Raw genomic sequence first — 16,671 nt, 5'->3', positions numbered from 1 at the left:
TGTTTCAATTCCTCCCCTTGGGATGCCACAACTAGACACAGGGACAGTTTCTTCCTTCGTGCCATCACTCTAGTTCTCACAGTGCTGTCTAAGGCAGAGGTCCCCAACTTTTTGGGCACCAGGGACTGGTTACATGGAGAGAGGTTTTTCCATGTACCGGAGGGTGCGTGGTTTTGTGTGCTTGCCTGCATCCCACGGATGGGGCTTTGCTTGTTTGTGCGGCCCGGTTGGTGGCATGCCGTGGCCCGGTACCGGTCCATGGACCAGGGGTTGGGGACCCCTGGTCTAAGGTCTATGTGTACTTACCCATCTAGTGTGGTTGTAGTATTATTAATATTTATCCTAATTACCTTCTTTAGTCCCTGTTTTATTGGCATTATTTTTATTGGCATTATTATTCTGTTGCTTTTAGTACACACACTGCTTCTATACCTGAAGCAAATTCCATGTGTATTTAATCACACTTGGCCAAATAAAGCATTCAGTTCAGTTCAGTGTTGTCATCTTGCTTCAGAATGCTTGGAATTTTGTCTTGGGGGCACCTAAGGCTTGTTCTTCCCTTCGATCGTTCCCTTTGGTCCCTAACTTGTAGACATGGATGCTGCCTCTTATTATCGGCAGCTGTTTGGCGCTGTTAAGTTCCAGCCTCTAGATAGAATACTAGCCCACCTTACTCCTAAAGTTCTAAAATTGCTAGAACCTAATTCAGGAAACTAAAGTGACTAATTGATCTTCAATAAAATGGCTGGGTGAGCTATTTTAGCATTAAATAAAAGAAACGCCGAGGATTAAAAGCTCACTAAAATACCGTCACTTGGTAGCCATGTTGCTCCTGTGTTGTCATCTTCTTCATCATTCTGTGAATGTGGCCTAGGATTACAAGTAAATCTACCCCAAACAGAAACTTAGAAAGTAGCAGCAAACCCCTGAATTTTTGTGCCTTTTTTGGGGGGAGGCATTTTATTATTTTTATTTTATTATTTTATTTTATTTTATTTTATTTATTTTATTTTATTATTTTATTTTTTATTTTATTTTATTTTATTTTATTTTATTATTTTATTTTGTTTTGTTTTGTTTTGTTTTATTTTATTTTATTTTATTTATTATTTGCATTTTGATCTTGTGAGTCTCTTTGATGGTCTTTTGGACAGGATAACTAATAAACATTTAATAAAGAACTAATTGTAGGACAGGATCATCTCTGCCTGGATCATTTGTATGTGTGGGTGCCGAAAGCATGTTTCAGATTGAAATGACAAATCGTCGTCTTAGTCCTGATTTCTCTAAATATTTCCTATTGAATATTAATCGACTTAATATCGAAAGAAGTCCAGCAGACGGTTTTCTCGAACTAAGCTTAGGAGGTAAAGGAGCAGTGGCTTCAGCTTTTTCTTACTTTACAATGTAACACACACACACACACACCTTTAAAATATATTAGTTTATAATGTGTAAATTGTTTACGCATCTGTCAACATTGTAAGCTGCAGCTTCACTGAATTTATCCAGTCTTTTTCTCCCCTGTTACTTTTTAATGCATGAACAAAGCCATTTTTTTCATATAAAATTACCTGTGAATTGCTGATATAAAATAGCAGATACATCTTTTTTTAAAAAAATTCCATTTATATCCCGCCCTTCTCCGAAGACTCAGGGCGGCTTTACAAACTTAGCAGTAGCCTTCATTCTATGTATATGCCTGCTTATTAGGGCTTTCACACACACACCCCAAGCGGCATTATTACAAAGTCAGCTTATTGCCCCCAACAATCTGGGTCCTCATTTTACCTACCTGGGAAGGATGGAAGGCTGAGTCAACCTTGAGCCTGGTGGGACTCGAACCTGCACTAATTGCAGGCAGCTGGTGTTACCTAAGGAGGCATTAGCCCACTGCTCCACCAAGGCTCTTTAAGGAGCATTTTCTTTTCACACTTTGAGAACATTTTCTCCGCTCAGAATTAAGGCGCAGATTATGCTTGGAACAAGACTGTCTAATATGAGCAGGAAGCTGGTGAGTTTATTGCTCCTGAGCTGAGTAACACTTTTTCACACTTCTTCCTTTGAAAAATGCACATTTTATAGATGGAAATGTACACAGGGAGGATGGGGGGGTGGGTAATGGAAACTCCTCTGAAATGAGCTTGACTTTGTCATAGCCACATTTGTGTAGTTTCCTTGGCACAAATGAAGAAATGATTTTTTTTTTGTCATTGTGGTCTTGGATTGCCCAGCCTTGGCCTACACCCCTGGGATTTCATGATTTCTCATTCAGGCACTAAGCAGGTTGATTTGGGTTGGAATAGAGGCTATGTTCTTGCAACTCCTCCACAACCAGGCATGTCCAACTCACAGTCCATGGGCCACATAAGGCCCTAGACAGCTAGTAATGTGACCTCACAAGATATAATAAAATAAAGGAAGTTTGATATTTATATGCATGAAGTATATTAAATATGTTTATATGCAGCCCGAGACAAGTCCTCTTCACCCAGTGTGGCCCAGGCAAGTCAAAAGGTTGGACACCCATGGCCTAGATCCATCAGTTTTGCAAAATCAGACAAAGCCTGTTCTCTCTCTCTCTCCCTTCCTCCCTCCCTCCCTTCCGTGTATTTTATCTATCATCTGTTTTTCTGTCTGTCGGTCTGTGAATGAATGGAATGAATGACTGAATGAAGCTATCTAAATGAGGACTCTGTAAACCACTTAGAAAGGGCTGTAAAACACTGTGAAGTGGTATATAAGTCTAAGGGCTATTGCTAAGTGCTATTTTTATCTATCTATCTATCTATCTATCTATCTATCTATCTATCTATCTATCATCTATCTATCTATCTATCTATCTATCTATCTATCATCTATCTATCTATCATCTATCTATCTATCTATCTATCTATCTATCTATCTATCTATCTATCTATCTATCTTTTAAGCAATTGTTAGACTGAACAAGGAGGTAAAAAATAAAATAATGGGTTGGTGTTTTTTTTAACTTGGTTTTGGTTTCTTCCTCTCTAGAACGTGGTCCAGCACAATCCCTGGGAAGGTGGAGTTTTTTTCCAGCGAGGGCTCGGATACATCTCTTCCGATCCCCATCGTGTCACTACCTGGTGTAGATGACTCTTACCCACCGCAGAAGAAATCGTTCATGATGCTCAAGTACATGCATGACCACTATTTGGACAAATATGAGTGGTTCATGCGAGCGGATGATGATGTCTATGTGAAAGGAGACAAGCTGGAGAACTTCCTGCGGAGTTTGAATAGCAGCGAGCCCCTCTTCCTTGGGCAGACGGGACTAGGCACGACTGAAGAAATGGGGAAACTGGCCCTGGAGCCTGGAGAGAACTTCTGCATGGGGGGTCCAGGAGTAATCATGAGCCGAGAAGTGCTTCGGAGAATGGTCCCTCACATTCGGGAATGCCTTCGAGAGATGTATACCACCCATGAAGATGTGGAGATTGGCAGATGCGTACGAAGATTTGCAGGAGTGCAGTGTGTCTGGTCTTATGAGGTAGGCCAGGGTTGGGGCAGAGATGGATTTAAGCATCCAAAATGTCCTCCAGAGCTCTCTCTCTCTCTCTCTCTCTCTTTCTATCTATCTCTGTCTCTCTTCCTCTGTCTTTCTTTGTCATCCTCTTTCTCTCTCTCTCTCTCTCTCTCTCTCTCTCTCTCTCTTTCTTCCTCTCTCTTTCTTTGTCTTCTTCTTTCTCTCTCTCTCTGTCTCTCTGACACACACACACACACACGTGCATGCAATATTTTTGTGAAGAAGCAAAGGAAACTTTGAATTGGTTGCTAGATCATTTCAGGAGCTGAATAACTTATGAATGGAAATCTTACATTATCCATATTATACAATCATGTATGAGGCATGGAGGGAGATCTGTAAGGGGGAAAATCTGTTTTCCAATGACTCCTCTTGATCCATTTGTTGCCTTGAGCATTAAGAACCATTGAGCTCAGAAACAAAAGTGAAGAACAAAAGTTACCTAAGTTGTAACGTGCGTTTTCATAGCTGGTTGTTTTCCTATGTTTCACTAAGACGTGGCTTTTTAACCTTGACTTATAGATTTGTCCCATCCAGCCGAGCCGTGCATTCTGGTTTAAATGCCAGAATATCTCGTTGAACGTAGCTTCCAAAATGCAGTGGCTGGCCTTAAGGACTGTGCTATCTACCATGCTTTTGGCTCAGTCTGTTGGGTGACCCTAACTTTTGTGTATAATAGAAGTCTGAATTTCCCAGAAGTACAAGTTCTGTCCTCTTCAGCCAACTTGTCCTTGATAAATGAGTTTCCCCCCGCCCCTTTGTTACGATAAAAAAGCCACGATTATAAGACAGTGTGTTCTGTATTAGTCAGCACTGTTTCTTTAATTCTTGGTATCTTATGAATGACCTTCATATGGCATCCACGCAGAGAGAAGAGGTTGAACTCTACATTCAGTACATATATGGGGGTAGATGCCTGGAGAAAATGAGACATCGGCTTCAATTGGGATGTTCAGTGCTGATCTGCTTCTAGGTTGTCAGTCTTCTAGGCATCGAATATCTCTGCTATTTGGATCCAAGGGTATCATGACTGGGGATTACAAACCGACATGAGTTTTAGTGAGCCTACCGCAGGCAAATCGAAAAGACCATCATATTATTGGTTGAGTTCTCCAGAAAGCTGGGTTGTTGACTTTGTCGTGTGTGCCAACCATCTTCCTAATCCCAATCCAAAACACATATCCCAAATCAATCCCAAATCCATTACCAGGGGCATCATGATCCCATCAAAACTTTTCCCAAAGCAAGTAAGAAAAGTCCCCTCTGAGAGATAGGGAGAAACAGCTGTCACTCAACAACGTCTCTGAAATCGGAGGCATTCAGAGATGCCCAATAAATCCCAACCTTTTGAGCACCAGGGACCGGTTTCATGGAGAGAGGTTTCTCAATGGACCGGAGGGGGCATGGTTTCATGTGCTGCCTGCATCCCACGGTTGGGGCTTTGCTTGTTTGCACGGTCCAGTTTCTGGCATGCCGTGGACCAGTGCCGGTCTACGGACCAGGGTTTGGGGACTCCTGCAATAAACCCTTAAATCCTTCTATTGAATGTTCCTCTTTCCTTTCTCCCTCCCTGCCCCCTGGCATCTTTTTTCTCCCCTCTCTAAGTTCCCAAGAACCACCGTTCTGGAAACGGGTAAAACAGTGCCTTGAGAGAGAGGTTACAGCAATGTTTTTTCAAACTTGGCAATTTTAAGATGGGTGGATTTCTGGGACTCCCTAGCCAGCAAGGTTTCTCAGAATACTGGACAAGGAAATAATACCTTGTAGACTATGGAAGCAAGAGAAGGCAGCGGGATGGTTAAGGAAGGAAAGACTTGTTACAGAACCAATTCATAACTCCAGAAAAGAGGAAGGTGTGAAAAAGAGTAAAGTAAAAGGTAAAGGTTCCCCTGCACATGCATGCTAGTCGTTTCCGACTCTAGGGGCCGGTGCTCATTTCCGTTTCAAAGCCAAAGAGCCAGCGCTTGTCCAAGGACATCTCCGTGGTCACGTGGCCGGCATGACTAGACGCCAAAGGCGCACGGAACGCTGTTACCTTCCCAACGTAGTGGTTCCTATTTTTCTACTTGCTTTTTTACGTGCTTTCGAACTGCTAGGTTGGCAGAAGCTGGGACGAGTAACAGGCGCTCACTCTGCTACGCGGCACTCGGGATTTGACCCGCCAAACTGCCGATCTTCTGATCAACAAGCTCAGTGTCCTAACCCACTGAGTCACCGCATCCCTTGTGAAAAAGAGAAACATAGTTAATTCCCTCTTAAATCTGCTAGGTATAAGTCAGGAGTCTCCAAACCTGGCAACTTTTTTAAGACTTGTGGACATCGACTCCCAGAATTCCTCATGGTGGCTAGGGAATTCTGGGGGTTGAAGTCCACAAGTCTTAAAAGTTGCCAGGTTTGGAGGCCCCAGTATAGGATGAGCTGGAGAATTGTTTTGGCAGACTTTCAAGATTCTGTTATATTTCCTTTCTACTGGTGAGGATCTTTCCATAAATCCAACTGCTTCTTGTTTCCTGAATTTGCCGGCCTCTCAAGACTCGACAAGCAGACATATAGTTTTTTTAAAAAAAAAATATTGGAAATGAGCTTAAGCATTTATGATACACAGATCCACTTAGGGTTGTTTTTTTTTAAAAAAAAGTTAACAGCCTGATTTAAGGGGGTAGTGGAAATCTTACTGTCAAGTAACTGGGAGAGAAAAACTACTCAGCAGTGTGTTGCAAATAACGCACCGATAATGATGAGCTGGCTTGGAATTATTTTCAGTCGACGCTCTTGAATATATTCTTATTACCAACTCCTTGGATAATAAGAAATTGTGAGTCATTTCTTTTTCTTCACACTCTTGTGTGTTAAATCAACCAAGGGGTTGGTTTCTTCCTCTTTTTCTTGCTTGCTCGGTATCTTAGCAGTGTCTGCTTTTACAAGAATAGGGTTTTTTTTAAAGGTTCAGTAGGTATTTTGGGAACTGGAAACAATGGGCTGGTGCACGAAGCCTCTTAAAATAAATCGTGTGGTTTACAAAGGTTTTCTGCAGCAAAGGTTTTCAATTTTGTGCACCTTTTTTTTCTGCACTAAAAGTGAAAGAAACCTTAGGGCTCAGATGGAAACTCACTTAGCAAATGTCTCACTTAGCAACAGAGATTTTGGGCTCAATTGTGGTCATAAGTCAAGGAACACACCAGAGATGGGGGTAAAACGTTCCTAAAACCCATTGTTATTTGCTTCCTGCAACGACTCCTTGGTTTGATGTATCTTGTGTTCGATGGCATTGAGTGTCCCAATGTTTCAGGTAGTAGCCCTTGACTTGCAACCATTTGTTTAGTGACTGTTCAAAGTTGCAATGGCACTGGAAAAAGTGATTGCTGGAACTTGTCCTTACAAATCATCATGGCATTGTCATGGTCATGTGATCAAAATTTGGGAGCTTGACCATTGGCATGTATTTATGACGTTTGCACTGTCCTGGATTCATGTGATCACCATTTGTGATCTTCCCAGCTGGCTTCCAGCCGGGAAAGTCAATGGAGCAAGCCAGATTTGCTTTGTTAAGTGTTATTATAGAATAGAATGGGATGGGATGAAATGGAAAAGAACAGAACAGAATAGAATAGACAGATTGTAGAATAGAATAGACAGATTGTAGAATAGAATAGACAGATTGTAGAATAGAATAGACAGATTGTAGAAGAGAGTAGAATAGAATAAGCAATAGGATATAGAATAGAATAGAATAGAATAGAATAGAATAGAATACAATACAATACAATACAATACAATACAATACAATACAATACAATACAATACAATACAATAAGCACTAGGATATAGAATAGAATAAGCAATAGGATAGAATAAGCAGTAAGATATAGAACAGAACAGAACAGAACAGAACAGAACAGAATAGAAAAGAGCTGGAAGGGGCCTTGGAGGTCTTCTACCCTAGTCCCCTGCTCAAGCAGGAGAACATATATACCATCTCAGACAGGTGAACGTCTAGTCTCTTCTTAAAAATCTCCAGTGATGGAGCACCCACTGGTTGATTGTCCTCACTGTAAGGAAGTTTCTCCTTAATTCCAGGTTGCTTCTCTCTTTGACCAGCTTTCACCCATTGTTTCTCGTCCTTCCCTCTGGCGCTTTGGTGAATAACGTGACCCCCCCCTCTTCTTTGTGGTAGCCCCTCAGATAGTGGAACACTGCTATCATGTCTCCCCTATTTCTGCTTTTCTTTAGACTAGATAAACCCAAGTCCCGCAGCCGTTCTTCGTATGTTTTAGTCTCCAGGCCTTTGATCATCTTAGTTGCTCTTGTTATTAACAACTGCGTTAATGTTATTAACAGTGCAAGTGATCATCCACTTAACAACCATGGTGACTAGGATTGCAAAATTGGGTGGGGCTCACCTGAACAACTGCCTTGCTTAACCACAGAAATTCTGGATTCAGTTGTGGTCGTAAGGCAAGGACTATCTGTAGCAGTTTCCGGTTGTCACTATGCTATTGCATACATGCTCCTCGGGTGACGTGTGCCAGTTTCTGCCCCTGAATTATGAACAGACTGGGAGTTAGTTGGCTCTCCTGCCAGCAATGCAGCCTCCTTTTTTCTACATCCTGCATTTGTGTGAGCTCATTTCCTGCCGTGGTTTTGCCGATGGGGTTCTTGACGATTGCCACGTCATGCAGCTTGGTGGCTGCCAGATCTGCTTGAAGTGTCAGCTTATGGAGTCTGGAGAGTGTCCAGCCAGCCAGCATTACTTGCTGGTTTTTTTTGTATGTTGCTCTTGTTTTAATGAGCCCAGTTAATTGAGTGGTGTTGTATTGTTCCCAAGCCACTGACTTCAGGCAGCCTGGGCTGATATTCATTGCATGAATAAAATGAATATGTAACAGTTATCTTTAAGAATCTATTTTTAATGCTGGGACAGTTCTCCGGTTTGGAGCTGATATATCTAGGGCAGTGTTTTGCAACCTTGGCAGCTTGAATATATGTGGATTTTAACTTTCAGAATTTCCCGGCCTGCATGATCTAGAACAGGGTTACCCAACCCCCGGGCCGTGGACTGGTAACGGGCTGCGGCATGCCAGCAACCAGTCCACGCAAACAAGCAAAGCCCCATCCGCGGGATGCAGGCAGCACACAAAACCATGCGCCCTCCGGTCCACGGAAAAGCCTCTTTCCACGGAACCGGTCCCTGATGCCCAAAATGTTGGGGACCTCTGATCTAGAACAAGAATTCCCCACTACTCAAATCCAGTGTGATTGGCTGAGCTGGCACAGAATGAGGAACTCAAAACACATTTGCAATTTGTCGGATGAGAAAAGGCTGTCTTATATCTATGGAGATATAAGTTTCCAAAACCTGGAAGCGTGGACGTGTTCCAGTTTTTGGTTCTGCAGAACTACTGGCTAAGTCAGAATGATTTGGCAGAGCTTCTTCAAGTCATCCAAGTCATGGTTGTCCCAAAGGTGCTTTTTCAAAAGGCACCTGGACTTTTTTTTTTGTCTTTGAAAACATTTTGCTTCTCATCCAAGAAGCTTCTTCAGCTCTGACTGAGTGGTGGAGGATGGAAAGATTTATATTCCTTGCAGTTAGCTGATTATTAGCATTCTTCCTCTCATAACTTAGTTATCCCACCCACTGATTAATTATACAGATGAATAGTTTTTTCTTCTATGAGCTTGCCTTGTGCAACTTAGGTTTTAGGAGGGACGCGGTGGCTCAATGGGTTAGGACGCTGAGCTTGTCGATCAGAAGGTCGGCAGTTTGGCGGGTCAAATCCCGACTGCTGCGTAACAGAGTGAGCACCTGTTACTTGTCCCAGCTTCTGCCAACCTAGCAGTTCGAAAGCACGTAAAAATGCAAGTAGAAAAATAGGGATCACTCCGGTGGGAAGGTAACAGCAAACGGTGGGAAGGTAACAGCATTCTGTGCGCCTTTGGCATCTAGTCTTGCTGACCACATGACCACGGAGACGTCCTCGGACAAGCGCTGGCTCTTCGGCTTTGAAACGGAGATGAGTCGGAAACGACTAGCACGCATGTGCAGGGGAACCTTTACTTTTACCTTTAGACAACATTTATTTATCTGTATCATTTGTACGGCTGCCTATTTCACACAAATGACGCTGGGCGGTTTACAAAATTAAAAACAGACCCCTCCCAAACAACCCACCCATCCCCAGTGCCCAAGGATAAACGATTAACTATGAATCCCCTATAGCAGCAGAGCTCATTTCTGCCTTGACCCAAAATCAACCTGGTCTTCAATGCCTTACAAAAGGCTAGCAAGGTTGGGGCCATCTGAATCTCCAGAGGGATGTTTTGTGCATGAAACATTCTGTCCGTGACATAACTGATTTTGGAGGGTACCTGCCCAGATCAAAAGATCAAGGAAGGAGGTTTGCGTGAGGGAAAGTCCAGGATATCTGTGGTTGGAGATACAGGGAAGGAAAAGAAGAGATTTGACTTGGAAAATGGGAGGTAAGTGGACCAGGTAGATCGTTGCGTAGGAAGCTGCTGAAGAAAAGAGGAGAAGGAGGGGGAGAGATCCCCCCAACTTTGCCTTCCTCTCCCCATCCAGATTTTGTTATGTCCAAAACCTGGAAGCGTGGAAGCATTCCAGTTTGTGGTTCTGCGGAACTCTAGCTGAGTCAAAATGATTTGGCCGAGCTTCTGCAATGCAGCGATTTGTTCCATCTATGATGAAACATAAGATTTCTCCACCCCCACCCCCCTTTTTTTTGCATTTCAAATTTTGGAGGACAAGAATGGACCTCAGTGATGTTGCAAATATGAGTAGGGAGCTTCTGCCAGCCAAAAATTTCTGGGACAAGGAAGCTGAAAGCTATTACAGATTATTGGCATTTGAGAAACATTTCTGAAAGTTTTCTTTCCCCGTGGGACTTTGTCCCATTGTATGGGACTGCAGCTCCCAGCAGTTTCCCTGACTGTGGGGCAAAGAAGACATGTACCAGTGAAAAAAGGGTCTCCTCACTCACTGGTTTCCCCCCCTCCCCGTCTTTCCCTCTTGCCTTTGTGACCTTCTCACCTAAATCATGTCTGGCCGCAGCATCTCTTGAAGTTCAAAATTACAACAAGGCTCTCCACTTAGCAACTTCCCTGCTTTGAACTTGACCTCAATTCTGGAAGCTTTTGTTGATCCATCATCTTTATTCAAGTTCCTGAGCTGACCTGTGCTAACCCTTCTGCCTCTAGGAGGTTTTTGAATTCTCCAATGTTCCCACTGGCAAAATAAGAGTTACTGCATGTACTAAAAAAAAAACACCCTAATGCAAGTCGAGAGCCTGTTCAATGTAGAGATTAGAGTGCTGGGCTTAGGAGCAAGAAGGCTGAGATTTTAGTCTTGCTTAAGGCACGAGAGCCAGCTGGATTGATTTTGGACCAGTCATTGTTTCAGCCTTAGAATCCGATATTAAAAAAAGCACCGATGATGTTACCTCGTTGGGTAATGAAACATCTGCTAGAAAACAACTAAAATCAGAGAGCTCCAAGGACCCCACAATAGCTGCCCTCCTCCTCCTCCTGCTGATGATATTACTTACTTGGGTCATGAAATGTCTGCAAGAAAACAGCCAAGCTCAGAGAGCACAGGATCCTTCATTTCAAACCTGAGCTATAAATAAATATATAAAAATCAATCCCATTCCCTTCTAGCAGTGATGATGTTACCTAATTTGGTAATGAAATCCCTGCAAGGAAACCAACAAGCTCAGAGAACCCAAGGATCTCACAGTTCTCCTCCTCCTCCTCCCCCTCCTCCTCCTCCTCCTCCTCCTCCTCCTCCTCGTGCTGATGATATTACTTAGTTGGGTCATGAAATGTCTGCAAGAAAACAGCCAAGCTCAGAGAGCACCAAGGACCCCACAACTGTCATCCTTTTCCTCCTCCTCTACCTCCTCTTCTTCACAAATCCCACCCCCTCCTAGCACTGATGATGTTACTTAGTTGGGTCATGAAATGTCTGCAAGAAAACAGCCAAGCTCAGAGAGCACCAAGGACCCTTCATTTTAAAGCTGAGTTACAAATATCCTCCTTTCCTGATAAAAAATAAATAAATCTACTCGTCTGTACAAAACCAGTCGATCCATAACCTTCAATGCTTTCATCCCGTACTAGATGAGTTCAGGTAGATGCCGCTGTTGTCAGTAATAATGGCAATTAATGTGGTGGGTTTATACTTCTGTCATTGTTGCCTCATAAATTGCAACCACCCCTTTCTCCCTTCAGCCTTGTTTCCGAAGAGCTTTTCTGGGTTCAGATTTATTCCTTCTCCTCCAAATGATGCTCTGAATAATAACTGCCAACAATATAAAAAGCTTGGATTTACTTCTCCACTGAGTAGACCTTTGTTCTTCAGCTTGCTTTGAGGCTTCTGATTATGGTGATGGGGCCAAAAAAAAAATCAAGTCCTGTCTCCAGAGAGGCTGGAAAAATCTGATTTCGTTTCCTTGGAGGCTTTGTTCAGAATGGCCATAATTTTTGGCCTTTTGGCTTCTGCTGTTCCGAAATTGCATGTGGGATTGTCTGAAGGAAGAAGAAGAAGAAGAAAAAGTGAGCTTGAAGGGCCCTCTGCTTTAAGAAGTACTTAGCTTTCCTGTTCTCTTTGTCCTCTTTTAAACCAAGGACGTCCTACCATCTTTGGGTTGTCAGGCATTTTTAGAATTTTGAGAATATACTGTGAGTTCTTTCATAAAATAGCTGGTGGTCGGGCTTCCCCATTCAGAAAATAATTGCAGTAGGGGGTGGAGGAGAGAGTGTGACTGTTTACAAAGCACTGATTTATTGGGATGTTACTTGCCCTTTTACGGGACACTTGGCATTCCTTCTGCTTATTCTTGATTTTTTTTTAATGGACAGGTTGGGCACGCTCCCAAGTAAAGCTCTGGACTGCAGCCATTCATCACTTTTACATTTTATGTAAGCTTGTGGCACCCCATCGGCGTTCTTGAAAATCAAGACGAGGCTGTTGCTTTTCAACAAGCCAGCTTACCATCTTCTTGTTAATTAAAAGAATGTTTTATTAAAAAAGTTAGGTAGGGGAAAGGAGCCTGTTTAGCTCCCAAATAAATGCCTCAAGAAACACTTATGCCCCTGGTGTTGACGTTGGTGGTGTTTAAGACCAAATCAATCAATGTTTGTGACTCTTGTTGGTAACTTTTACCTTGTTCACAATTCTGACACTGTTGAGGCTGGAATTGACCCCCAAGTAGTTTCAGAGGCTTTCTTGAGGGTGGGTGAGTTTTATCCACAGAGTTCACGTTTGTGAGGTGCTGCTGCTGTTCCCCATTGTTCTTTCTTTACCCTTTGAGAAAACCCCTCTCTGCATAAATAAGGTTCTAAATCTGGGATATTATGAAAGAGCGTCTTGACTCTCTTCCAAATAATTTAGACTACAGCTACCACAATCCATTGTTCTTGACCACAGTTACGGGGCGGATGGGATTTCAAGCTGAAATGTGAACAAGGTTGCTGATGTCTACCTGTACCCTGTTGAAAATTTGGTCATACATGCTTACATTCCAGAAATGAGCAGGGTCTGCAGGAAGACAGTAGCAGTTTTGCATACGAAGCTGTGCAAAACTCAAATTTTCTGGGCTCCTATTCAGGTATAGAGGCCCACACCAACTAGGTGTGCTTTAAGAGACAGTTGAGGCTGGACAAAACGTACTTCCTGTGCCAACATCTAGCAAGCTTAGTCCCGTTAAAACCACGTTCCAAAGTATAAACTTTGATTTCCTCCCATAAAAGTGATTGCAAGATTCCCCTTTTTGCATGGCAAAGAACCGAATTATGAGACGAGTATGAGAAACAAGGAAGGAGTATCTGGCTGGTATTTCCTCCCAAACATCTGGTTCTTTTTGATTAGTATGTGTAGAAAGAAAGATCTGTTGTTTGTTTTCTGGAGCTTCTCTGATCTCAGATTAAAAAAAAATAAATGCAGAAACCTGTTGCTTATAAGCTGCCATGTTTAACGTTAATTAAGCATTAAGTTGTCTCCTGTGTATCAGTAATTATTTCCTATGGGTAAAAACTTAACTTGTCTCTTATTACACTTGCATCATGGTGAGAAGTCCTTTGTTGCTGCTCCGATAAAACCATTGCCTCGATATCCAGCTGGCTAAAAGGGAAGAAATTATCTTAATACCCTGTCTGGGATGAAAATGATTTTTCAGTTCCCTACTTCAAAAGCCAGCATATCGCTAATGTTGTTTGAGCAGTTCCTTTTAAAAAATAATAATAATAAACATGAATTACTCCTTCAGTTTTAAACTCCGGTATCTGGTGTCTATTGGAATTATATTCAGTATCAAAGACCTGGTGTGTGGTTCTCTGTCCATGTATGAAAAGTTTACCCTTTCCTTCCTACTAGAACCACAGGCCAAATATCTCATTTTTGTAGCAACCAGATCTTGGCTTCTTCAGTGGCAAAAAACATTTTGCTAAGTCTTAAACTTTTGAAGTGTCAGGCACCAGGGAAAGTCAGGAGATCCAGGCAGTTTCAATGGGTATCATAAAAGTTTATTGTAAGCTTCACCTCTCTGCAAATCTGAACCACTGATGGCCAAAGGAAATTGGTGGGAGATGAGGGCAGATGGAAGTCAAGGTGGGCTGAACTTTGATCTCTTGTGCACATGAAGGGACTCATGACTGATGACCTACTAGACCCCTCACTTGGGCTCAGCCTGGTCATCTCCTACATCAGAGGTCCCCAACCTTTTGGGCACCAGGGACCGGTTCCATGGAGATAGGATTTTTTTTGCGGACCGGAGGGGGCGTGGTTTTGTGTGCTGCCTGCATCTCATGGATGGGGCTTTGCTTGTTTGTGTAGACCAGTTGCTGGCATGCCGTGGCCCGGTACTGGTCCACAGACCAGGGGTTGGGAACCCCAGTTGTACATGGTTTAAATTAGTAGGCTTTGCAAATTGGTTTCCTAATAGGTCAGGAGACTGCTAAGTATGTAATGGATGGATAAATAAAATAAAATAAAATAAAATAAAATAATAACACTAATAACAAACACTAACAATAACAGTAACAATAACAACATAGTATAATAATAATAATAATAATAATAATAATAATAATAATAATAATAATAATAATAATAATAATAATAATAATAATATAATGCAAGGGCTGACTGCTCCTAAAGGTGGATGGAAGGGATCAGGCTAGAAATAGAAATCAGGAGACTGTGAATTCTAGTCCCACATTAGTGTCTGTATACACACACACACACACACACACACACACACACACAGACAATGGGCTGATAAGGTCCTACTTTACCAACCATGCCATGGCACTCAGTATACCGTTTATGAAATGCACTATAGATTCTTTTATAGAAGTCATATACTCAGTACAGCTCCTTATTTTACCTGAAAGGAAAACATTTCTAAAAAATGCATTTATCTCTTTAAAAAAAATATTGCTCGCTCTTCTGCTTTATCTATGCCTTGTCCTTCTTTCCACAGTCATTGAAGTATTTTCCACTTCCAGCGGAAGCTTCCATTTCCTTCCTTCCACTTGGGTGAGGATCAACGGTCATGGAGTTACCGTACTCTTTTGCAATGCTTTGCAGCGTCTTAATTCCATAAAGCATATTGCACTAAGCTGGAAATGCAGTGTGTTTGATTGTTGTTGTTTTTTTGTTTTTTTAGTGTGTTGTTTGAACCCAGCTGTTGGGTTTATAAGCCACATGGATTATGACTTCATGTAGTGTGTGAACCTGACTAAGTGGCTTACGCACCAAGCCACGTTGATGCTAACTGCTGCTTAACATGTGTGAACACTGCCGCTGACCCTCAAGCCTTGGAAGAAGAAACCGCAATAGCTTTTCCCCCCCTGTCCTTGGATATATAAAATGCAAATATTTGTGTTTATCCTGAATTTGTACTGCTTTAAAGTAGCTAGATCGTTGTTAATGGCATATAACAGGGGTCTTCAAACTTGACTCATGGACTTCAACGCCCAGAATTCCTCAGCCAGCGTGCCTGTTCCAACTGTTTAATTGTTCTCACTGTTAGGGAGTTTCTCCTTAATTCCAACTTGCTTCTCTCCTTGATTAGTTTCCATCCCTTGTTTCTTATCCTGCCTTCAGGGGCTTTGGAAAATAAGTTTTTTTTTTAAAATTCCATTTATATCCCGCCCTTCTCCGAAGACTCAGGGCGGCTTACAAGCTTAGCAGTAGCCTTCATTCTATGTCAGACATGTCAAACACAAGGCCCGGGGGCCGGATCCGGCCCGTGAAGTCTTTTCATGTGGCCCGCAAAGCCATCCTGGAAACAGTGAGGGAACGGCCCCCACTGCCTTGGCCCTGGCCCAGAGACCCTCCTCCTGCCAGAGACCCCCAGATCTGTCCCACTCCTGCCCAGGCCCCCATAGGCACCCTTCATGTGAACGATGTAGGGCTGGCCATGCCCACCCAGTAGGCCATACGCACTCTAGCCACGCCCACCCAGTAGGTCACGCCCACCCTGGCCATACCCACCCGGCCCCCTGAGGGCAACCGCAATGCTGATGCGGCCCTCAATGAAATTGAGTTTGACACCCCTGTTCTATGTATATGCCTGCTTATTAGGGCTTTCACACACACCCCGAGCGGCATTATTACAAAGTCAGCTTAATTGCCCCCAACAATCTGGGTCCTCATTTTACCTACCTGGGAAGGATGGAAGGCTGAGTCAACCTTGAGCCTGGTGGGACTCGAACCTGCACTAATTGCAGGCAGCAGGCAGTTATCCATTACAGAGCACTTGAGGTGCATGGCACTGTTGCACTCTTTGTGGCAGCCCCTCAAATATTGCAACACTGCAATCATGTCACCCCCCCAGTGCTTCTTTTCTCTAGATTAGCCATACCCAATTCCTTCAACCCACCTTCATATGTTTTAGTCTCCATTAATCACTTTAATATCACTAAGCCTTGAATGTGGCTAGAATTAGGTCAACCTTGCAGAAGACCTTCCTGTCTCCTAGAAATGTCCAAAGATGGGGATAAGAGCTCTGCAGAGTTATTGCAAGTGCAGCCCGTGCTTAACATCTAATTAACAGCTCTTAAGTAAGAGAAGGAGCCTGGGCGTATCTCCTAATAAGGTTGCA

General features: G+C 42.8%; 1 protein-coding gene across 1 annotated transcript in view; it reads left to right on the top strand.

Moving 5' to 3' along the window:
- The window catches only part of CHSY1 (chondroitin sulfate synthase 1), a gene marked incomplete at its 5' end in the record, with an annotated part of 87,587 nt that overhangs the window by 6,035 nt on the left and 64,881 nt on the right, over nt 1-16,671 (top strand). Inside the window, one exon of the mRNA XM_083371337.1 lies at nt 3,019-3,514. Within this exon, the coding sequence (XP_083227463.1) occupies nt 3,019-3,514 (496 nt within the window). The remainder of the gene's footprint in view (nt 1-3,018; nt 3,515-16,671) is intronic.

Source organism: Vipera ursinii (genome assembly GCF_947247035.1).
Source record: "Vipera ursinii genome assembly, chromosome: 11".
NCBI classification, from domain to species: Eukaryota; Metazoa; Chordata; class Lepidosauria; order Squamata; family Viperidae; genus Vipera; species Vipera ursinii.
This window is presented reverse-complemented; position numbering and strand designations above follow the sequence as displayed.